This window comes from Sceloporus occidentalis, unplaced genomic scaffold (genome assembly GCF_023333645.1).
Source record: "Sceloporus occidentalis isolate IW3139 unplaced genomic scaffold, rSceOcc1.0.p SCAF_3, whole genome shotgun sequence".
In the NCBI taxonomy this organism is placed as follows: domain Eukaryota; kingdom Metazoa; phylum Chordata; class Lepidosauria; order Squamata; family Phrynosomatidae; genus Sceloporus; species Sceloporus occidentalis.
This window is the reverse complement of record NW_028316983.1, coordinates 196,001,356-196,026,962: the sequence shown is the minus strand read 5'-3', so window position 1 is coordinate 196,026,962 and position 25,607 is coordinate 196,001,356. Positions and strand designations below refer to the sequence as shown.

General features: G+C 36.6%; 1 protein-coding gene across 4 annotated transcripts in view; it reads left to right on the top strand.

The window, feature by feature from the left end:
* The window catches only part of PRKDC (protein kinase, DNA-activated, catalytic subunit), a 139,510-nt gene that overhangs the window by 54,764 nt on the left and 59,139 nt on the right, over window positions 1–25,607 (top strand). For all 4 annotated transcript variants that reach the window (XM_089517274.1, XM_089517278.1, XM_089517276.1 and 1 more), the window contains 25 exons: window positions 361–587; window positions 1,619–1,827; window positions 1,940–2,072; window positions 2,675–2,833; window positions 3,210–3,413; window positions 4,018–4,203; window positions 5,718–5,822; window positions 6,830–6,997; window positions 8,078–8,205; window positions 9,421–9,628; window positions 10,657–10,835; window positions 11,612–11,780; window positions 12,622–12,687; window positions 14,094–14,166; window positions 15,236–15,384; window positions 16,227–16,364; window positions 17,475–17,594; window positions 18,915–19,058; window positions 20,732–20,883; window positions 21,375–21,506; window positions 22,296–22,407; window positions 22,898–23,022; window positions 23,119–23,268; window positions 23,943–24,116; window positions 25,593–25,607. The exon at window positions 25,593–25,607 is cut by the window's right edge and continues 84 nt beyond it. In XM_089517274.1, coding sequence (XP_089373400.1) covers window positions 361–587; window positions 1,619–1,827; window positions 1,940–2,072; window positions 2,675–2,833; window positions 3,210–3,413; window positions 4,018–4,203; window positions 5,718–5,822; window positions 6,830–6,997; window positions 8,078–8,205; window positions 9,421–9,628; window positions 10,657–10,835; window positions 11,612–11,780; window positions 12,622–12,687; window positions 14,094–14,166; window positions 15,236–15,384; window positions 16,227–16,364; window positions 17,475–17,594; window positions 18,915–19,058; window positions 20,732–20,883; window positions 21,375–21,506; window positions 22,296–22,407; window positions 22,898–23,022; window positions 23,119–23,268; window positions 23,943–24,116; window positions 25,593–25,607 — 3,625 coding nt within the window. The remainder of the gene's footprint in view (window positions 1–360; window positions 588–1,618; window positions 1,828–1,939; window positions 2,073–2,674; window positions 2,834–3,209; window positions 3,414–4,017; window positions 4,204–5,717; window positions 5,823–6,829; window positions 6,998–8,077; window positions 8,206–9,420; window positions 9,629–10,656; window positions 10,836–11,611; window positions 11,781–12,621; window positions 12,688–14,093; window positions 14,167–15,235; window positions 15,385–16,226; window positions 16,365–17,474; window positions 17,595–18,914; window positions 19,059–20,731; window positions 20,884–21,374; window positions 21,507–22,295; window positions 22,408–22,897; window positions 23,023–23,118; window positions 23,269–23,942; window positions 24,117–25,592) is intronic.

The window sequence follows — 25,607 nt, the reverse complement described above, 5'->3', positions numbered from 1 at the left end:
ATTCTATCCTATGAAATCCTGGGATTTGCAGTTTAGGGAGTGATATTTAGAATTATCACGCAGAGTGTTATAGTGCCTCACCAAGCTAACTCGACCAGTATTCCACTGGATGTAGCCATGATAGTTGAAGTGGAATCAAAGAGGTAGAATCATGTATTATGAAAAGGCCCCCATGAGTTATTGGTCATAGACTATATACCTCATGAAATGCATCCAGTCTCATCTGACTTCAGAACATACTTGCAGAATTCTATGGGCAAAAGTGTAGTGGCTGTACTATTCATTACTTTTTGTTTTCAAATATTAGATTGCATTTTGTCTTCTGAAGTAACTGTTTAATGCTGTCACAATTCTTTTAAGCTGCAGATGTAGAGTCTTCATTTTTGACATCACTGGAGTTCTTCCTTGGAAAAATTGCATTGCATGATGTTTCTGGTGCAGAACAGTGTTTTAGCACTGGGTCCAAAGGCAATATTTTTAGTCCACAAGAAAGAGAAGAATGCAATTACAGCAAATGTACTATTGTAGTTCGAATTATGGCTTTTGTCACCATGATTTTGGATATGCACCAACAGGATTACTGGAAGGTAGGATTGTTCTTTCGGCCTGAATCCAAACAAGTTTTTCAGGCTATGTGGCCATGTTCTAGAAGATTTTATTCGTGATGTTTCGCCAGCATCTGTGGCTGGCATCTTCAGAGAATGTTGGCATAGAAGAGAGCTGGATACACACACACACACACACACACACACACACACTCTGTGTGACCCTGGCCAGGGAGAAAATTCGATGTTAATCTGTGTATTGTGAAGCCTTTGACTTCACAAATCTTCAACTGCTTTCCTGAAGTGAAGGGAATTAATGGTTGTATTTTTTCAACAGCCCAATTTCCTTTTGCTTCTGGGCAAATATCATTTGAAGCTGAGGGAAGAGGCAAGCGCTATTTATGATAATATAAGATTTTATTAAAAGTACAATAATTACTAGTGCAAATTTCTGCCTGAAAAATTATTAGGATTTCTGGAAGGTAGAACTGATGGAGATGTCTTTGTATATCATAAAATGTATCTTCTGCAAATATTCTGACACTGTACTGGTAAATACGTAAGTTGATGTATTGTTCTGCGGCATTAACAATGTCTCAGTTACCTTTTGTCTTACATTATGACATGCAATCCTGTGAAATACTTAGAATTTAAGCCCTTTTAGATTCAGTGGGACTCATTAATGAGTGGTTGTTTATTTTTTTTAAGACACAGGTTTTTTAAAAAAAGAATTAACTAATTCTAAGAAATACTAATTCATAGAACTAAAATAATGACATCCTCCTGTGAGATTGCAGAAATACATTTCAAAGATATTAATGAAAATTATATCAGTAGTTCATAAGATATAGAAATAAACCTCTGGTTTGCATAATAACCTCTGAGGTTTGGTAGTTGTAGTTTAAAACGTAAAGTCATTTCAGAAGGAAGCATGTAAGGATTTAATTAATTCATATGCTTTCAGGGAGCAGTACTTAGACAAAATAATTATTGATGACTCTTAAAATAGGGGAAAACTGTTATGAGTTTAGAATTGAAACTGTTTTGTGTTATTTTTATTGTATCATTCCTAGCTGCTCGAGAAACCGTTGTTTAATGAAAACTTGATAGAACTTGTTGTGAGAACTGTCTGTGACCCAAAAAACATAGGCTTTAACATAGCTGATGTACAAGTTATGGAAAATCTCCCAAATGTTTGTGTGAGGATTACAAAAGCTTTGATGAAATCTCCATATAAAGAAGCTTTAGAAATCAGCATAAAGAAAATCATAACATCGAAAAGGTAGGATTCTGAATACATTATCTTACATAGGTTCATATAAAAATAATTGTTTAATGGACATTTTAATGTTCTAGCCACATGGCTAATAAGTCATTCTCTTTTGTTTTGTCAGCATTGAGGAGCTTTGCAATGTTGAACTCTATAATCCAGATGCCAGGCTGGATCATGTTAGGCTTGATTCCATTCTGTCTGCATGCAAGCAGCTTCACAAGGCTGGTTTGATTCACTGCACATTGCAGTCTCAGGTAAAAAAAAAATGATTTGTGACAGGTATGGGATTCAGTAATTTGCAGAGAAAAAGAAGTAATAAAATATGGCAAGTCTGAGTAGAGTTGCAGTACATAGAATGTCAACATGTCGTATAGCAAAGATCCAGTGAAAAATATTGTAAGTTGAACATTTCCCACATACCAGTGAATTTGTCATTATTTAATAAATAGTAACATATATACCAGTAATCATTCTTCTCAATAAATCAGGTAAAATATTTCTTCTGACCAGAAAAAAATGGACATAAACATTTTGCTTCATTTACAATCTTAAAAAGATTGTTGCCATGAGTTTGAAACTGTAGTGTTGGATTAATCTGATTTTGTTCATGTTAAAATTTTTGTAGTGACTGCTATAATGAAACACTGCTGTTTTGATCCCATTATTACTGGAGTATTGGTTCTTAATTACATTCTGAGTTGCTTGAGTGGAATGCACAACCTTTTTTGCTTATGATTTTTCTGAACGTTTTTGTAGTTAGCAAGAAAAGAAGAGAATAGTTTCAAATATATTTCCCCATAATTATACATATTTTTAAAGTGTACCTTTCTGTTCTTGTTTTTTTTTCTCTGTTAAGGGTGCAGATCTACATTGTGATATTGGCTCTAAACTCATGTTAGTTGTATACAAAGGTATTGCACCACGTGATGAACGAAAGTCCCTTCCCTCATTGGACATCAGCAGTAAACGATTAGCTGAGGGACTGTTGCAGTTAGCCTTTGCTTTTGGTGTGCAGGTAAGAGGCTAACCTAATTGATGCCAGAATTTCTGTTTTATAAAATCATCAGATGATACTAGTGACCCATACTAGCTAGCACTTCAAGGGGTTTTCCATTCATCAGAAGAAAAGATTACATCTCTTCTCGAATCAGTAATAACTGTGAAAGTTTAGTCTTGCCCCTGACATATTTCTATAAAGGGTTTTATAGAATGTTTAAGACTCTTTTTTTTTCATAGCTCTGCTTCCATATATTTTCAGGTATATCCACAATCCACTGAAAAAAAACTAATCATTGGTGGAGCAATGATGGGGGGATGTGAAATCAACCGTTATTGATTGAAAGGCATGTTCATAATATGGAATTGAACTTTTCTGTTTTCCTTTCTTGTAGTGTACAGAGCTTGTGAGTCTCTTATTGAACACACTGATGTTATCTGTGCCATTATCTGGAGCATCCCAAAAAAACCTTATCAGTTTTTCTCATGGAGAATATTTCTACAGCTTGTTTTTGGAGACAATTAACAGAGAGTTGCTGAAAAACCTGGATGTAGCAGTACTTCAGCTTATGAAATCAGCTGTAGACAATCCCAGAATGGTAGTGGATTCTTTTAAAATAATCAGTGTATCCAGCCAATTTTTAATGTAAAATTCCTCCTTGGAGACCATGATCTTATGATCACATTTTAAAAAATCAGTAATTTCTGGTAGAGTTAAGGGCAATAGTTTTGAGTTTTAAACTGTATAATTTTTACATACACAAACATACACACTTTAAAATGAATTTAACAATGTTATTTCCATATTAAAGCCTTTTAGTACACTATTTATACTTGTTTCAATATCACAGCTATATTTTAGATATTTTAGAAATAAGATTGTTTTTGTTTTAATATTAGTAAGCGTTTATAGTGGATAATGTTTGCTGTTATGTATTGTGTTTCTTATAAATGCAGTGGCCATTGGATTGATGTAAACAAAATTTGACTTTGAAATAGTCAGCTGATAGATTTATTTTCTCAAATTTTACTTGCAGAGCAAGTATACTTTTCAAAATAGACTTGGCTATAGAAAAAAATTACATAGTCTTTTAATGAAGTGTTTGTTCATTCTCTGAGCATCATGTTTTAGCTCCACGTTGCTGAAGTAGAATTACACGAAATACTGTCAGTACTACATGGTAGCAATATTCTGCCTTTCAGGTTGGTACTATTTTGAATGGTATGTTGGATCAAAGCTTTAGAGAGCGTGCTGTTCGCAAGCAACAAGGTGCAAAACTAGTGACTGCTATATTAAAGAATTGGGAACAGCTTCACCACTGGTGGACCAATGAAGCTGCTCCTGAGAGCAAAATGGCTGTTTTAACCCTACTTGCTAAAGTTCTGCAGGTAAAACTATAACAGTATTATCCAAGTTAATATTTATACAGAAGTCTGGGAGCTCTTCTAGGCAATTTTACCGATTTTATGATGTCTGAACAGGCCCCAGATGAAAAGAAAAGTCTAGATGGTTTTCTTACAATTTTAAAATAGTTCATCTTTATTTCTTCTTGAGGTGTGAAGCTTTTTATTGATTTGTACCTGTACTTTTGAATGTGTGCAAAGTAAGTGTATGATCCAATTGGTTAATCTTATGTGCAAGAAAATACATGGTACAGCAGTTGCTTATATGGATTGAAATTATTGTCAGATCTCGTTAAGAGGTACAGCCAACACAGAAATTAATTTTCTACAAACTGCAATAGGAGAATAGGAAGCTGTCCCATGCTGATGTGGACCATCAGTCTGTCTAATCAGCTCTGTTATCAACTCTTAACTGGCAGCAGCTTTTCAGGGTTTCAGGTAGGACTCCTTTATAACCCAAACTAGGTGGTCCCTTGTGTTCTCTGGAGGTTACCCATCCAAATACCAATAAAGCATGATCCTGCCTAGCTTCCAAAATCATATGATCATGGGTGTATTCAGGGTGTTACACTCTCAACATGGTGTAAGCCTCTTCACCCAGCAGCTTGGAAGGAGGCAATTCATTGGGTTAATGGTGTAGGCCACTCATGATTAGAGTAAATATAGGATTAAAACCCAACACTGGTTGCTGCTTAGAGTAAATTGTAGGAATTGTGGGTACTTTTCAGGACATTGATGTGAGTTTGGTAAGATCACTTTGACTGGAGGGGTCTGGATCTTGCAGCTGTGTGTTGGTTGCTGGATGGATGCAGCCACCTTTCACTTTTCTTAAAGCCTGTGAAATAGAGCAAGGTAGTTGTTACACCCTTTGAATTTTTGCAGCATCTTTCTCCTTTTAAGGTGTTTATCTGGTTGATGTTGCAAAGATGATCACTTGCAATTTCTGTTCTCTACACAAAAATCAGGTCTTGTGCCAAACTGCAAATTTTGGAGACAATCCTACAATCCTGTGGTGGAGTGTGATTTTCCACCAGCACAGTCCCACGTCCCTTCCCCCATCCCTTCCACCCCTCTGGAAGGCAGCTTCTCACTTATCAGAGTGAGATGCCCTTAAAGCCATTTAGTAGTTTGTGGGGTTCAGCTGTTCATATGCTACTGGACAAGAGCCATTCTAAGAATCTTTCTTATTTGATACAAAAGGTAGCGAATAAAATTCGTATAAATGAATAAATATTCAGCTTAAGCCTCCTTCCATGACATGCAGTTTCTTTTAGAAACTTTTATGATTGATGTACAGGCAGAATATTTTAAAACAATTGTGTTAAACAATATAGTCTACCACAGTGATAGGAATCTTGAGTTGATGATAGCTAGACTGAAAATGCCAACATTCATCACCGTTAGCTATTCTGGCTATGGTTGCAGACCAGTAACATCTGGAAGTCCACATAATTTTCACCTGCGTCCTATATAAAAGTTTAAAATTAATTTCTTTCCAGATTGACTCTTCGGTATCATTTAATACATACCATGAGGCGTTTTCTGCTGTATTCCATACCTACACAAGTCTTCTTACTGACCAAAAGTTGGGCCTAAATCTCAAGGTAAGTGGGTTTTGTGTGCACTTGCATTTATTATTATTTGTGTTGTTAGCAAAGAAATGGTTGCACACAGTAGCCATGTTCGGCTGCCGTGCCAGACTTTGGTTTAGCAAGGTGTAAATTAACCTAGTCATTTCCTGGACTTCTCTGCTCCTCTTGTGTAGTTGACTTTAGAAACTCTCAATTTTAATTAAGTGTTTTTGTCATTTGACATATGGGGCAAAATGAAAATGTAAGTCAAATACTTTGTAGGAAAATGTTGTTACTTGAATCGGAGCAGTCACAAATAGCCAGTCCTGAGAACTAAAATAACATATCTGGATTTAAAGTTTAATTCAGCATTGAAAATATTAAACTGTTCAAAAATACATTAGTATCATATATGTTACATGGCTTACTAATTGTATTTTTTCTTAAGTTGTTGCAAATACTAGCACCACAAGTTTGTAATCATAATCGGTTTCTGAAAAATTTTGAGTTTTAAGCCTTCATTCTTACCTTCATGGACTTTAGAAAGCTTGATGTTTGTATGAATTGGCAGCATCCACTAGATACAGAAATACCTGGATTTCAGTATTAGATATATTAACATAGTGCACAGAAGTCATTGATTCCAAATTCTCTAGTCTGTCTTACATATAATTGGTTATGCAGTGTAGTTAGTATTCCTCCTGGCAATTGGAGTGAGTAAAACCTTGTCTTAAAAACGTTGCATTGATTGAGAGGAGAAAATTTTTCATCAGATAAGTTTTTTCAATGTTTCCTAAAGTTTCTAATGTTTTGAACTGAAAAAAATGTTAAATTATGTTCTTGAGGAAAAGAAAACATCCATGTGAAGCTTTGGTTTGTGCAGTGAGGAGCTTTGCATTTCTGTTCCTAACAGAATTCACCTTGGCTAACTTGACCTTGACAGATTAATTCTTTCTTAAAAGTGTGAAGGTCTTGAATCTAAAGTTTTGATTTGATGGAATGCGTAATATACTGTAATATAAAATATGTGTCTGTTTCAGAGTCAAGCAGTTATCATTCTTCCATTCTTCACTAATCTTGCTGGAGAAAGGCTTGCTGACCTTAAAAATGCACTTGATCAACTTGTAGCATTCAGTTTTCCTTTGAAATCTGATGAGTTTCCCAAAGGAACCTTAAGATACAATAACTATGTGGACTGCACAAAAAAAGTAAGTGAAAAGATGTGCAGTTTATTCATGTTTTCATTATATAGTTTGTAAGTATTTAAAAATGAGTACTGCCTGCTCTGAGCCGATAGTGGCATGCTTGAAATGCCCCACAAATAAAACAACAACAGCAGCAACAACAACAATAATAATAGGATTTATTTATATACCACCCAATTACTGGGAATCTGGGCGGCTTACAACAGAGGGGATAATAGATAATAATTATATGCAGAATTAGCACCTCTGGTTTTTCTCTGCCTTTGAATTAAACGTTTTTTTTCTTCTGAAGAATCAAATCGACTTGTAGTTTCAATAATGAATCTTTTTCAAATTAAGATTTTATAAAACTCTGTTCATTTATTTGATTTCAGGTGTTGTTACTCCTATAAATTTTTCTACAATTGAAATGCATATGAATTAAACAATTTTCAAAAACAAATAGATTGGCATTCTGCATGTTGACGGGATTAAATTTGTATCCTTTCCAGTGTCCATGTGTATTACTATTATTATTATTATTAACCTTTATTTATAAAGCGCTGTAAATTTACACAGTGCTGTACATACAGTCTTTTTAATTGGACGGTTCCCTGCCCTCAGGCTTACAGTCTAAAAAGACACGACACAAAAGGAGAAGGGAGTAGAAGGTATCCTGCTTTGTTTTGCTATGGTTGTTGAAGAGCTGATTTCAAACAAGTAGATACATTGCTGGAAATAGAAAAGGGAAGCAGGCAACAAGTGTTCAGTGAATGATATCAATGATACCAGTGGGACTTTGGTATCCATGGGGGATCTGTTCTGCCCCCCTCCACAAATACCGAAATCCACGGACTCTGAAGTCCCGTCCCCCCAATGGTGGTGCATGCATGCAGCTGTGCCACCATTTGGGACAATGGGATTTTAGGTAAAGTCTCATTGTCCCTAATGGTGGCACTGCTGCACGCACATGCCACCATTGGGGACAGCGGGGGCTTGCCATCCACAGATGCTTAAATCTACAGATAGCAAGTTTGCGGATACCAAGATCCCAGAGTATATGTATTATGTATCCTCTAATCATAAAATCTTTCTCTTCCCCAGTTTCTAGATGCACTTGAACTATCCCAGAGTCCTATACTATTGCAGTTGATGACAGAAATTCTTTCCAGGGATCACAGACACATAATGGAAGAATTATTTGAAATCAGCTTCAAAAGAATTGCCAGAAGGTACTACTGAGTATTCATTCTTTAAAGTACAGTATGAAACCTATATCCACAGTGCCAATACCTGTGGTTTTGCTTGCCCATGTCTGAAGAAATACATTCTCTAGTCATTTCCTTGGTCCTCTAGCATGTTTCTGTGTTATGCTTCTAGTAGAGGTTGACCATAGAATCACATTGGAGGACCTAGAAATACCTAGAGAGGTGTTCTCTCTAAGAACCTCTAGGTCCTTCAGCATGACTTTATGGCCAACTTCCACCGGAAGTAATTCATTTCAGTAGGGTTCTTTATTATTTGCAGTTTCATGTTCCCATGTTAAATCTGGGAATGTATCCTCTGCAGAGCTGGAAGTCTTACTGTAGTGAGTATGGATGTGGCATTGGAAATAGAGATTTTCAGTCTCTGAGAATGCAGAAGTGTTGTAGGTCTTTTTTTTCTTCTTTCTGGATGGCCATCTGTCGGGGATGCTTTGATTGTGATTTCCTGCATGACAGGGGGTTGGACTGGATGGCCCTTGTGGTCTCTTCCAACTCTACGATTCTATGATTCTATGATTCCTATTTTGATACTTCCTATTCATCGTCTTATTTCTTGACTGCAGTCACCATCTGATCAATATTTGATCCTAGGTACAGGAACTCTTTAACTATTTCAATTTCCCATTATTTAGGTTGAATTTATGTATCTCTTCTGTGGACATTATTTTTGTTTTGTGTTCACCATTAAACCTGCCTTTGAACTTTCATCTTTGACCTTCTTTAGTAATTGCTGCTTAACATTTTAGCTTGTGCCAACGAGATTATACTTCACTTTGCCTTCTCATTCTGACTTGGCTACAGGCAATAACTGGTGGGTGGTAACCCAGATCTGTGATTATAATTATATTGTTCCTATTACATTATACTTGACTGGGCATCAAAAAGAGGTAATCTAGTCCTAGAGGTCACCTTCCATATGTAGGAATGGACCTATCTAGGATAGACACCCAGTGTGTCATTTAAGATTCTTTCTCCTTCATGGCTGATTAGCATGGAAGAATATTTAATTTACAGGAGACATGGTGTCAGATCATGATTCTGCCTCTTGAATCGTGTTGTTAAAATAGTACTAATAAGGATGTCTCTGAAAGAAATTTTGGAATTTGTTTTAAATTTTAATGTGAAATGTTGTTTACATTTACAACTTTACGGAAACATGTTTGCATTTCTTGCTGCATTCAGGGGGAGCTGTGATAAGCAAGTGGTGCTGCTGGACTCAGTACACAAAATGTTCCAGAGTGAAATACTTCTCTCAAATGCAACTCGTCAAGCATATATAGATCGTTCTCTTCTCATATTATTGCTTCACTGCAGCTCGGATGCATTAAAAGAATTTTTAAGTAAAATAATTATGGAGGCTATGGATACACTAAAGTCTAGGTTTACAAAGGTAAAGATTGAGCATATCTTCTGATATTAACATTTTAAATAACTGATTGATTATATTTATTTTTTAAATGTTTTTTGCTTGGATTTACGCAGTATACCTGTAAAGAGGGAAGAAGGAAGAAATATATAGGATTTGAATATGGGATAGGCATGTTAATTAAAATATAAGATAACTATGGTTGGAATCCTATTGGTGAAATATACTGGTGCAAGCTGGTCTTCTACAAGCATATGCCATTTTTGGGCTGAGGTGGAAGAAATTATTCAGTATCTTCTGCTGCATGGTCTCTCTGTGATCAGCTACAAAGTACTGGAGTGTATTTTCACAGATATTAAGTAGATAGGGAAGGGGGGGCACCTGGGTGCATCTAGCTGCAATTCTTCAGCCAGGAGAAGAGAACAAAATCGTCATGGTACAGTACTTGGAAGGTCCCTTCTGTGGGTACAGAAAGTGTTGCCATGAACAACTATGTTGACAAAGGGCTGTGCAGACCACCCCTAAAGGGGCGGCCTGCAGTCAACTTCAGCTGCACCAGATTGGGGCCACAGCCCAATTTGGCCTTTCCAGAGTGCAATAGCTGCGGTGTCATGGCTTTAAGGTGCTCCTTTGGCACTGCATCGTGTGGATGCAGCGCCAGAGGAACACCGTGATGCTGTGTGCTGTGTGGCGCGACGCACAGTGTCATGCCACCCTAGGGTCAAGTCGGGGCATGTGTCATGTGGACGCCACACCCTGACTCCGCTCCCAGGCCAGCCTTAATGGCAGGTCTACACAGGACCCAAGTGTTACTTTCTGCAAACATATTGTAAGAACTTGCCAGCATATCTAAAATACATATTTATTTGGAGTTGGCATATGTAGAATACATATATGTGCATGGCTAAAGCAATAAGTTCCGACCATTGAACAGCAATTTTATTTACTTATTTTAAAAGTAATTATTTTGTATCTGATGCATTTATATCATGCTACTCGCAACAGTCTTGCCATCTGTCTCCTAAAACTAGTTTGTTTATATCTCCTTCTAGTCCAATGAATCTGCTTTTGAAACACAACTCACCAAGAAAATGAGCTACTTCAAGATTTTGGAAGTGATGTATTCACGTCTTTCCAAGGATGATGTATATTCTAAAGACTCTAGAATTAACCAGGCTTTTCAGGGGTCTACTTGTGTAGAAGGAAATGAGCTTACAAAGACACTAATAAAGTAAAATAAATAAATAAATAAATAAATTTGCTTTAAACCATTCTAGGGCTTGATTTCCATAATTAGTAAAACAATTCTCAAAGCTTACTGTTTGCGATGCAGTATGCAAAGCTTGTGATGCAGTATGCAAGCTTTTTGAGATTTTTTTAAACGGGGGGAGTAATAGCTGTTTGAAGTATTTGTGTGCAAATTACTTTATGGTGCAATGTATGAATATTTATTTACAAGTAAGCCCCACTGTGTTTAATGAGGGTTTTTACATAGGAAGTGTATTTAGAAGTACTAACCAGTGTTGTCCTTGTACCCGTAGAAGCAGCTTGTTTAAGTAGGAAGGGGAAATTTCCCTCTTTCCCTCAGATCCCCACTCCTTGTCCTAAACCCCTGCTCTGAAAGGCTGGGATTAGGTTCTTGCTTTTTGCTTTTCTTGAATCTCCAACTGAAGTTAAAAAACAAACGAACAAACAAAAACACCCAACGCTCTTCTGATTCTGTCATTCATCCTATTTTGTCTCATTAGGCGTCCTGACAAAAGGCTATATGTGTATTGCAGTTGAATATTTAACTTCTTAAGATCACTTTGAAAATATAAGCAAGATTATTGAGGCTTGCTACTATGCTATTTCTGCAAATAATTATTTTTTGGGGAAACTCTAGCATAAAAATTAAATTAAAAATATAAAATATGTTGTTTGAAGTTTAAGTTTGCATTTGCTAATCAGTATTAATATCTGACTGCATTTTAAATGACTGTTTTAATATTTTTATTTTGTTTCAAGGTCCTGCTATGATGCCTTTACAGAAAACATGTCAGGAGAAACTCAACTGCTAGAAAAGAGGAGACAGTATCATTGTGCTGCATATAATTGTGCCATTGCTGTTATCAGCTGTGTGTTCAATGAAAGTAAATTCTACCAGGGCTTTCTTTTCACAGAAAAACCAGAAAAGGTATGTATTTAATCAAATGTCACCCAGGTTATCAATGACTGGTCCTGTGTCCAAATTTGGATTTCAGATATGTCAGCTGGACCATCAATCAATAAGGACCATAGGCTTATTGAAAACACTTGGATGCTACTATAGGGTCATTAGATGGCTTTGTTCAACATGGCACCTATTCCACAAAAACTGGAAGAATTAAGAATTTCTGGTGGTTACTAAAAAGTGATTAGTCCAGTGGGGAGGAAGTGACACAGAATGGAGGCTGGATTCCTCCAAGTATTCTATGGGCAGGATAATATTGAGAGATGTGGGAATGTGATTGGTTCCCCATTCAAGCACTAGATGGAGATTTCCACTCAGCGATTCTGAGACAAAACACTCCCCTTGCTTTTTCCTCACTTGGCAAAAATAGAAATAAAATGATCCAGCTAGTGTTTTAAACAGCCAGCTGAGTCTGAAACTAGGACCTAGCCATCTTCTAAAAACAGTGGCTGAGAGTGGGACACTTAGTGAGACGTTCAGTTATCCCAGTTCATACTTCCATTCTGTGGGATTTGTTCAGAGAACAGTTCTAAAATGTTGTGATAGCTAAAGTTGTTTGGGGGATTGTTAAAGTGACAGAAACATTCATTTACTATAAGTGGAGGACTGTCCCTTTTCTCAGTTAGGAAGTTGCTTACATTGTACCAACTATGTGGTGGCAGCCATTACCTGGGCTTGGGATATCATGTATGAATTGATGTCAGTGAAGGATGCCTGCTTTATCATGCTGAAATTGAAAAAAATAATAACACAAAAGCCACAGCAGCTTAGAATGTTTTTGTATTCTTTTGTACCCTCCCTGCAGAATCTATTTATTTTTGAAAACTTGTTGGATTTGCAACACCATTACTCATTTCCCATTGAAATTGAGGTAAGGAAAAAAATAATCTTTGGTATTTCACTGAAAAATTCTGTAATTTTATCTTGCATTATAATAAACAGTGTGCTACGTCATCAAACATTATACTGTGATATAGAGTTGTCCTTCAGCTGTTAGATGATACGCCAGCTGCGCCCTTTCCTGGAAGTAAGGGACCATGCATGCACTGGTAACCTCACAACTCGAATTCTGCAATGCACTCTACATAGGGCTACCCTTGTACCTGGTCCAGAAACTAGTTAGTACAAAACATGGCAGCCAGACTGATCACTGGTAAAACTAGAACTAATCATATTACACCTATTCTGAATTCTCTTCACTGGCTGCCTATTGGTTTTCAGGTGCAGTATAAGGTGTTGGTGATTACCTTTAAAGCCCTACATGGCTTGGGTCCAACCTATATAAGGGATCTCCTACTTCCATACAATCCGCCCTGCACCCTCAGGTCCTCTGGGAGGAATTTATTGCAACCCATAAAACCCAGACTTATAGCAACCTCTCAGAGGATGTTATCTGCTGCCGCTCCCAGACTATGGAACGCCTTGCCAGAGGAGATCCGTCAAATAACTAGCCTAAACAGCTTCAAAAAAGCTGTCAAGACGGATTTCTTCTGGCTGGCCTTCCCAGAATAGTTCAATCTAATTTCTGTACTCTCTCTATGTAACCACTGCCTCTACTAGAAAATTGCTGTCATTTTAATAGGTTGAATTTTTAAACTGTATTGTATTTAATCCTGTTTTAAAGGGGGAGGGGGGGGTCAATATTTATTTATTTATTTATTATTAAAGCAAGGTTAACTGTGCCCTATACGTAGGTGATTTTCCTAGCACTAAGGAACAAGCTTAGGTCAAGTCACTGAAAACACATATCAAGACACACATGGTTGAACTGGTGTGCCTGTAATAATCTGTGGCAGTGTACATAGATTCTACTTTTGCTCAGATTCTAATCCACATCCCTTCACTGGTTCCTATTCTGCTGGCTAAGTTTGACAGGGATGATAGGTAATACCAAGATTGTTCTCTCTAAGCATATCACTGATCACTGCTGTGTTTTTCTTAAGCTCTGGGTCTGTTGGAAAGGGGGGAATTCTGTAGAAATCTGTAAATCCACTATGCTGTTCAGAATGTGGAAAGAAGTTCAAAATATAACAGCATTTGCCAATGGTAATCTTGGGAGATAGAAAATAATAATAGTGATAAATATAGGATGGTGTTACGCAGTGATACATGGTGTTGAGTGGAATTTCTTCAGACAGCCAAAGGTGATGAATTGCCTATGAGCTTATTTTCCTTTGCAACAATGCTTTTAACTATTCTTATTTATTTTGCTTGTGGTAGCTTTGGAAGACTTATGAATGTATTAATCACCAGAAAATATTATTTTATATGTTCTAGGTTCCTCTGGAAAAAAAGAAACGGTACATTGCTATTAGGACAGAAGCTAGGGAAGCAATGAGTGGTGATTCAGGTACAATACTTTGCTATTATTGGAAAAACAGCTGTGTCGCTGAAGAGGCAAAATCATAATTTTTTTTACTTTTTTACAATTTTTTACTTGTACACCACTATGATCAAAGCGGAATAGCGGTCTATAAATGAAACTTATTATTATTATTATATTATTATTATAAGTATATATAGTGCTGTATAGAGTAACATAAGCAAAAAAATAACCAAAATTAGCTTGTAATCTAAATTAGCCTTCCCCAAACTCATGCTTGCCAGATGTTTTGAACTTTGACTTTCATAAGCCAAACATGGTGTAATTAATGGTCAGGCATCATGGGAGTTGTTGCTCATCAAACATCTCAGGGGTGCTGGTTTGTTGACTTAAGAGTAATTATGTAAAGTAGTGGTTCTCATCTTTTTACCCTTGTGGTGCCCTTTACATCTACATGCAGATGTTGTGCTTCCCCTCTTGACATAGCATATGAATAATAATACTTTGTGTGTTTAGTGTGGATATTTTCATTTGCACATTCATATATGGTAATATTTTAACATTTTATGAGGAAATAATATCATTCAAATCAGAACAGTTTTATTTAACTAAATTTAATACTTAACATATGTGTAAATTTTACACATACTGTTTCGTACACAGCCACACTCTGTAACTTCTCCTCTGCCTCTGAGGGGGCTTAGTCAGAGCTAGGTGATGGCCCTGAGCAAGAAGCATTGTTGGCCTTCTCCTCCATTAGGGGCCATTGCAGACAGTGATTTTCCTTCAGCCACCATGTGTGCACTGGACTTGAGCAAGTATGCTCAAGACACACCAGCTTGGAATGGGCAGTGCCAGACACCATGTATCAGCCCTGCTCTCTTGCTCCTTCTCCTCCACCCTAAGGCAGAGGCAGCTTCTCCAAGCTCCTGCCTTGCCTTTCTCTTTCCCATCAGGACAGAAAAGGTCTGAGAAGCAGAGGAGGAAGAGGGGATCAGGCCTCCAAGTCTTGTGACCACCACCCTGAGTAACTCTCATGCCCCCCCCCCGATCCCAGTTGCCCTTTTAGAATAACTATATATTTTTTTTCTTTTAGCTGAACCACATTATTTAGCTTCTGCATCATATATGGTAGATAGCAGCCTGAGTGAGGAAATGAGCCAATTTGATTTCTCAACTGGAGTGCAAAGCTTTTCATATCAGTCACAAGATTCTAGTGCCTCTGGGTCTCGCTTCAGGAGAAAGGTGATTTTATTTTTCACATTACATGTGGGAACTGTGTGTACACATGAACACCCTTGCTCATGGTACATTTCTTTACATTAATGGGGCTTCAGATTTAATGAAGAAGAAGTATTTCTCAGCAGGGATTTGAACCATGGTTTCCCAGAATCTTAGTCATACATTTAAATCATTTTACCACCTTGCTTCATAAGCATATTGTTAGTTTTGCGTAAAATGTTTGATGAAACGTGCAGAATTGCTCTTCTTTTTTGTGGTGTAAGACCTTATACCTATACTTTCCATGTTACATCTACCTCTGGTACCAAATTGAAATATATTTGTAATGTAAGTCAGGGCTAACTTAACTCTCACAAGGCTTACCTGTACAGTTTTCCATGCCACTAGCATTTTATTCAAATCAACCCACCCTGTGTGGATTATTGGCTTGAGATGATGTCAGTGCTGGAAGGTGAGCATTGCATGTACACTATGTTTGATAACCTGGTTTAGATAAGAAACTAAAATTTAAGGAATACCGCACAGAGATTTACATAGTGTGTATCTGGTTTAAATCAGGCCTGTTTACATTTCAGTCACACAGGGAATGCTATGTAGTTTTAAAATATATGTTAAAGGCACTACAAGTGTCAGTTCCAGTCTGTTCAGAAATATTGGGACAGGGTAAAACTATATATATATTTTTCTTATTGCTAAATGCTTACTGTAGACTTGAGTCCAAATCTTTGGAAAAGATAAGGTATGATAATGGTAATGATGATAGATCAATATTGTGAAAAGAAAATTGGGCTGTAAAATATGAATTAGTGTGGGATTTTCAGAATGTTCTATTCTTGTTTAAAAAGGAGCCCATGGAATCTGTGGTTTCAGATGATGTTGTGGAATTGGAAATGGATGAACTCAATCAGCATGAATGTATGGCCTCAATGACCACCTTGGTTAAACACATGCACAGAAATAACATCACACCTGTAGTAGAAAAAGTGAGTATGGCCTTGTAGGTTTATGTCATGTTAAGATACAGTTTTTTCTAAGCCATTCTACATGGATTATCAGTGTTTTTTTTAAAATAAATTCTACAAATTTCCTGGTATTTTCAAACCACAGAATGTGACAACACATCCTACCAGATCAGTGGCCACATCAGCAGCTTCCTCAACCCATACTCCTCTAGAAGAAATTTGCAAAGCAGAAACTTAGGCGACACTTTCCACTTTCACAAAACACTATAGGCTAGCTAAATTTGCCTTAGCTAGGGCATCTTTTGATAGACCTGCTATAGGAGGTCATGCCAAATGAACTAATTTTCTAGCCACCTTTCTTCCCACATTCTATTTACGCTAGGATAATTCCCATTCATAGATGGCTTCTTCTTCACTGCCTGAGAATAGCACATTGGAAGGCTTACAAAGAAGATCTGTTCTTGTCAAGAAGAAGGAGCCATCCAGACCCACCCTAACATAGCAAGACCATTTTCCTTTTCCCTAGGATCTTTCTTTTTTCCTTTTACATTTTCTGGGAATGAAATGAGGAAGAGCGAGGGATATAACAGGGAATGCTTTCTTAAAACATGTGATCCCTTGCCTCGCCTGGATGGCAACAGACAATACATTCATGGATGGCTCTATCTCCTAGAATAAATCTTCATGTTAAGTTCTGTAATGTGCCATTTCCTTGATTTCTGATTCATAAATGTGAGAGCTTTCTTTCCTTCTCAAATACTACAGAAACTACTACAGAAATTAAAAAGGTTCTCAAACCTTTAAAGTATGGTACACATTTCTCACTATACACCTGCAGACTTTAAGTTAAGCCATGTTTCAGTTGGGTGATATGCAGTTTGAACATTCATGATCCCAGTCTTTTGAAACTCTCGTACAGCACTACTTAATTTGGGATCAGATTCTTCTGGACTAAAACCTGATACAATCATAAGTGGAGAGCAGTTTCCATATAATTTTTTGAAATTGCAACTTGCTCGTGAAGTTTGCATGTGTCTGTGCATGCTTGCATGCTAATCGGTTGTAATCTGCAGATTAACTACGTGTGTACTGTATATGTATGTATGCTTTTATAATCTTTTGGGTACTTAGGGTGCAGATACACCAGATCTTCCTATGTGGATGAAGTTTCTGCACAAAAAACTGGAAAATCCATCTGTGCCATTAAATATTCGTCTCTTTGTGGCAAAACTAATTGTGAATACAGAAGAAGTGAGTAAATTTTTTTCAGTATTATAAAAATGTCATAAATTAAGTGTAGTTTTATACCTTTGTAGTTCTACAGCAAGGCTGGAGTAAGTTCTCTACTATAATATTTATAATAAATAAAGGCAATTGAACACATTGTCTATAAGCAATCTTGAATATTGTGGGTTTTTTTTTAAATTGTTCCCAAAATCAGTGAAAAGAAAACAGTGAGTGGTGTGCACCTCTAGTTTGGGCTGAATAAAATGAATAGCAATGCAAGGTCTAGTCTTCTATGAGTAAATTTTTGCTTTTCTGGCAATTAGAATATTTCAGGGTATATTGACTTCAGTCATATAACAATTGAGAAAGAAAGGAAGAAAAGAAACCAATTTAATCAACTAATTTAAATCAAGTTCCCCATTTTACCATGTATATATATATTCTGAGCAATTGTGCATTCTAATGAGTTTCTGTAAAAATTAGAATATGATCCTTTGCAAATAAATAATGACTTTCATTTACGTAAAGGCTTTAATTTAAAACTTTTGGCCATGCAGCTCACATGTCTTTTGTACTATAATATGCATAGATAATATGCTTTGGCTATAAGCAGACTAGTGTGCTAAGCAACATTATTTATTTTAGTGTTGAGTCTGTAGTCTTGTGTACTGTTATTAAGAAACACAATACAAAGTAGAACTTGCTTCTTACTCAACATATCAAGTTAGGTTGTAATAGGTGTCCAGAACCTTTCATAAGTAAAGGATAATAACTATGCAAAATAGTTTTATTTAATAGGACAGAGAGTAAATATGCAGTTTGGTAGAATCAGAAATATCAATTTTATAACTATATACACAGCATAGCTCAATTGGAGATGATTAAGAGTACAAGATTAATGTAAGCTTAATAGCTGATCTAGTAAAATACAAAATCCCCTTACCTAGATTATAGTACCTGTTATGACTGGATTGTATCTGACCCCATGTCTAGCCATTACTTTAATACACTAGCTGTTTTGCTGTACAATGACTTATAAAAATTATGGTTATGAGACCTGCTGATGAACAAATATTTGTGAACACATATTAAGAATTAGAATGTTTCATGTCTGATCTGTGCTATGTACTTCTCTCAGGATGAAGACGGAAAGATTTGATAGGTTAGACAGTAGACAGAAAGATCTGATAGGTTAAAAAAATCTAAGTGACATACATTTTACATTCAATGTATAAATAGAAATCTGTCCTTCTGTCAGATACCATATGATTATTTGTCTTTAAGATATCAAACATTTTCTCATTGTCAGTCATGTACAGATGACATCCTCTTCTTCGTCTCTAGGTTTTCCAGCCTTATGCAAAGCACTGGCTTGGCCCCTTACTGCAGCTGGTTGTTTCTGGAGATAATGGTGGAGAAGGAATTCATTACATGGTGGTAGAGATAGTAGTCACCCTGCTTTCCTGGACTAGTGTTGCTACTCCCAAAGTATGTGGTCAGAATAATTTAATACATAGTTTGTGTATGCATATATATATTATCCACCAATTAAGATGAATTATTTTAGGATAAATGGAATTTATTGGTTTTTCATAAAAAGCACTACTTGCAATTCACGTATAACTTACCTATCTTAGTATTCTGAAAAGAGGTTTCAGAATATATGTGGATTTTACTGGATATGAGTGGTAGTACAGCAAACATGTTCATATTTATAAATGTGAACTTCATGTTATCATACGTGCTGTAATTTTAACACTGATGAAAAACCTATGCTCTCCTCCAGAAGAATTACTCAACATAAAGTAGTTGATATAGCACCTTTAAATGGACCAGATATTTTTTTTTTACAATATGCTGATGTTTTAGATACGCACTTTCTTCATCAGCATAGGTATCTGGAGAAAAAATAATGTCTTAAATCAGGAGAGGAGAACCTCTGATACATGAATCTAATCTGGCCTGCTGATCTCAATAATTCTGGGAGCCCTTACCTTTGACAGTTGCCACCTCCTCATTGAGAATGTGAGCTGTGGAGGTGTTATCTGTCACCTCAAATTACTGAACAGAAGTAACACTACAGTTTATCTTCACCCTAATCAGTTTCCTATGGGGATATTGAACAGGCCAGGCTCTATTACTTTCTCAGTTCAGAGAGAGGTGTGGAACTCTATGCCTCTATGTACAGAGAAAATGGCCATAAGGCTAAGGAAGGGCCAATACCAAAGGAAGAGAAGAGCCTTGACCCTGACACTGTTTGTGCACTGGCCAGATTATGTTGGACAATCTGATTCCCAAGAACCAAATACTTCCCCACCTCTGCAAGAGAATATATTTTGTGCTTAAGGTGGATTTAAACTATCTGGCTATCGGGCACTTGATGCTTATAAAAGATATGGTAACTCTTGTGACTGTGGGGCACTCAAGTTTCTTTCAGTCTTTCAGAAGCTATGCACCACATGAACTGAGTACCAAAGGAAAATATAAACCACCTTGGGTCCCAGTTTTGGATGAAAGCAAAGTGGAGACACCAACAACAATTGCAAAAAGTAACTATGTTTGAAACAGGCCACATTATCCAGCAATAATGCTATGATTCTTAAATTGATGAATACAATCATTGATGGTCCAAAATTACAGTCAGTAACACTCAATAGGCTGTGAAACTGGACGAATGATGGTCCAAACCACACTGCAGAAATAATCTTGTTTGAGACCACTTTAACTGCCCAGGCTCAGTGCTAGGGAATCATGGGAATTGTAGTTTATTGTGGCACCAAAGATCTCTGAGAGAAGGCTAAATGTCTCACAAAACAACAGTTCCCAGCGTTCCCTAGCATTGATCCAGGGCAGTTAAAGCGCTCTCAAACTGGATTATTTCTACAATGTGTTTTGGACCGACGATAATGATAATGGTGATAATGTGAAATAGTGAAAAGGAAACTTCTTTAGCTAGGTCTGCATTAAAACCATTGACTCATTTGAAGATAAAGTATGTATAGACACAATTTTACTGAAGTTGAAGATTATTTTAAAATGTGTACTATTGAATACAAATGTCTTTGTATTTTTTACTCTTTATAGTAGGTCTAGTAGGTTTAAGTAAATCTGTGCAGTTTATCAAATTCTCACAGTGTTACTTTATAATTTCTTTGTACTAGGGAAATATAAAAAATGAAGTGCTAGCAAACAGGTTGCTTGAGTTCCTGATGAAGAATGCATTTCATCAAAAAAGAGCAGTATTTAGACATAATCTAGAGATTATCAAGACAGTAGTAGAGTGCTGGAAAGATTGTCTCCTTGTACCATACAAGTAAGTAATTTTAATAAAAACAAAGCCACAGTATACAACTAGGGAAAATGTGTGTTTTAACAAGGCCTATAATTTGTAATACAAAAGTGTTCTGAAGTCTGGTTTTTTTCAAAAGTAGTCATAGCATTTGATGATATGTGCACATGATTCATTATGCAATTGTCATCCAGTTGTTTGCTCAGTAATCCAAACCTTATTTGTTGACCTGAGAATTATAGTTACATACAAATGAAACTCTCAAGCTATACTTCAGCTTTACCTAGAGAAATTAAAGGCATTTAGAGAACAAGCCAACCACTTGGGAAGATTGGGTGCGAATAAATGAAGTTGTTTAGAAAACCATTAGATACAGGATTTTTAAAAACATGCTAGCTTACACTCTTTGGATATTAAATGTGAATTTGACTCCCTCTGATTTCTTGAGATATGTCAACCTGTGAGTTACTACATTTGATGACCTCCATGATTTGTTTTGTTTTGTTTTACTCCAGGATAATATTTGAACGGTTTTCTGGTGGTGATCCAAATACCAAAGACAACTCAGTGGGAATTCAGCTGTTAGGAATTGTTCTTGCTAACAGTTTGCCTCCCTATGATTCTAACTGTGGAATAGATAGTGTGAGGTAAGAAAAACAGCTTTCTCTGATAAGTCTTGAGAAGCAATCAATAACATTGTAGGTTAATCCTTGCAGTTGGAAACACTTGAGTTAGGTCCTCAAAAAGAATTTTTTCCCATAGGTTTAATCCTAAAAAGAATAAGTTTGTTGCCTGGTTTTCACAAGAAATTAGTTTCAGTTTTTCTTATGGTCAGTTTGTTTCTATAAAATTAACGTCTCCACAGGTTTCTTTGTAAGCTGTCTATGTTATCATAAACTTTAGAGTTTGGGATCAAACAACAGACACCTATGGTTTTGCCTTTTCCTAGGAATACCTTTGAAAGTGTTTGAATCTAATTTTTATGTCTTAGAGAACTCCATTTGTAATGCTAAAATACAAAGACATTGTACAACTGCAGTGACCACATGATCCAGTTTTCCCCCATGATAAACAGTTTGAAAGTATGTTAATAACCTCAGAAAGGGGATAATTATATTACAGTGATATGTTAGAACTTGCTTTTGCAAATATTAGGGTAGTGGTGCAAGAAATGAATATAAGAATTCACTGGAAGAATTAACCTCCTGGGAACTAACTTAACAATTTTAAGAAAATGCAAAAAAAATATGCATGTAATATTATTGTATGTTAAGACATATATGTACTGTTCTAAATGCTAAGTAGTTACATTAGACACTTCATAATCCATGCTGTTTAGGTACATATCAAGAGATTCTTGATATCTGTGATGCAACATTCCCAAATGTTAACATGACATTCTATCAGTACTACAACAGATTTCTTGTTTCTGCCAGATACTTCCAAGCTTTGACTGACAACATGGCCTTAGTAAGATACAAGGAAGTATATGCAGCCGCTGCTGAAGTGTTGGGACTCACTCTTCAGTATATTGCTGAAAAGGAAAATGTGCGTAAAAGTTTGGTTTCTGAGAGTGTTCTGTGCCATTTCAATTTTTACACTTCTGCCTGAACTAATCTTTGTGACATGCTTTTAAAGCAGCATAAATACTTATTTACTTATGTGAGTCCATTGAATATCATAATATAACATCTGGGAGAGTATTTAAACAGAAATATCTTGTAATAAAAACGTAGGAATTGGCATGCTAGATCTTACCAAAGGCCACCCAGGTTTTTTGTGAATCAGATGCTACTGCAAAGTTATGGTGAAGATTGCTATCCTCAATTTGTTCCTAGCATTTGTAAGCAGTTGCCTTGCCTCTGAAATAAAGGTTCTGTTCCTGCTAGTTTGATAGGCACTAAAAAAGCTGGCATTCATCAAATTGCCTAATCTTTAATCTTCTTGCTAATGGTAGTAGCATTAGCTTATTAAAAGTTTTGGTCTTGTTTGAATGGACATTTACAGGTGTGTAATTATACTTTCTCTATTTCTTCAGGTATTTGAAGGTCCAATTTATGACTTTGTCACAAAGCAACTAAAGCAACACCAAAATACCAGAGATGACAAATTTATTGTGTGCTTGAATAAACTAGCAAAGAACTTTCCACCTCTTGCTGATAGGTATATTAGATTTATGAATTGTCTATACTGTGGAGAGGTTCAGTTAGATAGCTGTGTTATAACTTGTCATGCTTTCTGAATTTTGGTTATGGAAAGGTTTATGAATACAGTCTTCTTCCTGATACCAAAACTTCATGGGGTGATGAAAACTTACTGCCTGGAAGTAGTGTTGTGCCGTGCCCATGAAATAGCTGATTTGTACTTGCAGTTGAAGAGTAAGGAGTTCACACAGATCATGAGTCACCGGTAAGTAAGCACATAACTAGCCTATCCTTTCTTTGTCTATGCACATACAGTATGATCCGTTGGAAAATGCTTCTGAATACACTTTATTTAAACAAGTAGCACTTGCTCAAAATAGTATTTGTATTTTGGCAAATTTGGCAAAGGCCAAATTACAGTGGACCCTTGTTATATTCTGGGGTTTGGTTCCAATATCCCCTGTGGATAACAAAATCCATGGATGCTCAAGTCCCTGTGTAATGACACTCATTAAAAGTATTAAGAATAAACAAATCTTCTGAAATTAAGTATAAACAAATCTTCTCAAATTAAAATCAAATTCCTAAGCAGACAGTGAGACCTCAGTATTCATAGACTTGATTTCCATAGATTTGAGCATCCGCAAACAGCAAGCCTGCATTGTCCACAATTGTAGTGCGTGTACACAGCCGTAGCACCATTGCAGACAACTGGAGTGAAGCCCTCCCTTCCTCTTTGCCTCCCTTCCTCTCTTTTCCTTCTTTCCTCTCTCCCCCTTCGAGGCTTCTGCCCCGGGCTTGGTTGTGGGCGGGATTTTTGTATCCGGGGGGGCTGGAACAGATCTCCCACAAATACCGAGGTCTGACATTACTCTATAATTGTTCACAGATAGAAGTTCAAAGAATAAGGAAAGAGTTTTATTGTTTATTATTTCCTAGAGATGATGAAAGACAAACAGTATGCCTGGATATAGTTTACAAGATGCTACCTAAGCTGAAACCAACAGAAGTGAGAGAGCTTCTTCCTGCAGTAAAAGACTTCATCACACACCCTTCACCATTATGTCGAGGGCGAATGTATGATATTCTCATGTGGCTATATGATAACTACAGGTAAGCATTCAAACACAGGTTTCTTCAACAAGTATTCCAAGAAACTGCTTTCCTTCTTGCAAATTTATAGAACCTGCTACATGTTCCATTCAACTGTAGGCTTGCTGTAAATGTCTTAGTTTCCCCAGAGACAGAGAAACCACAAGAGGACAATGCACAGAGAAATTTATGCTCCTAGTCACTTTACTTTCTCTGGCTATTTTATCATTTTCTTTGAGATAATTGTGCCTTCTTTCTCATTTCTGAGCTCTATAAAGCAGAACCTGGGCTAGGGGAGTGCTTTTTGGAGCTTGGAGAACAAGCTACAGACTAGGTTGCCTAGCTGACCTGCTGAAGGGCTACTTTGAGCATTGCATTCTGTGGTTGGGTAACACATGTCTAACTGCAACCTATCAATGCTAATTTTGGTAAGGTTGTTTGATCTTTTTTCTGAAGTAGCACAAAAGTATAGGAAAATTAGCTAGTACACATACAGAGGACCACATCCACCCATATTTTCTAAAGGAATAAAATAAGTAACAATATGGGGGGGGGGGGACCAATCAGCATCTCCTGGTTTTCTGTGTTTGTGATTCATTACTTTTTAAATCTTAGGGTTTATTGGATAGTATAGCATATAGGACAAAATTGGTTGAATCTAGTGCCCCCTATTGATCCATTTGATGACACTTTTAAAATGCTCTTTTTGTAGTTCAGGACTGTTTCTAAGGTTGCCTTTCCAACCTCATACACATTTGCAGTCCTCTACACTAGCTCCTCTTACTAGGAATTTGATGCTGCTGAGGATGTTGGGGGGGGGACTTATGTCTATGCCTTGTTTTGCCCCTGGACCTCGTACACATCCCTAGGAGTCTGTTTTTTGTTTCACCACCCAAAATGGTAGTACCTCCTGAAGCCTAAGGAGTTGCTACTGTCCATTTTGCTGAATTACAGTGCTTTTTCTCCCTCGCACACATTGCACCTTTTTTCTTCCTCCTCCATTCTCAAACTGATCTAATCTCTTCTTGCTTTTTTTCTGTGTACTCAGTCTCCCACTAACAAAAGAGCATGAGGCTGAGTTGGGGTACCATGCCAAGCAAAAGCCAGCATGATATTGTTCTTCCCACTGAAGTAAACATGCAGTAACAAGAGAAAATGTCTTATTTCCAAGATGTGTTCTTACACCATTTGTCTTTGGTCTCCCTACTCCCTTCCCTTGTGTGTTTTAGATTATAAACCTCTTGTGCTAAGGAACTGTCAGAACTGTTTTTTTTTTGTAAAATGCCATTTTCATAGATAATGTTATATAAAAATAAACCTTTTAATATAAAAAACATATTCAATATGTTTATGGTTTAATGCTAAGATTAATAAGTAGTCTCATTGTCTGCTCAGAAAAGTATTGATGCAACATAGCAACAGTCTTTTGTGTGAGTGAATGAAGGAAGAATGGAGCTGAACTGTTCTTGGTTTTTTCTCCCTTTAATGTTTAATCAGGGATTCTGAAAGCCA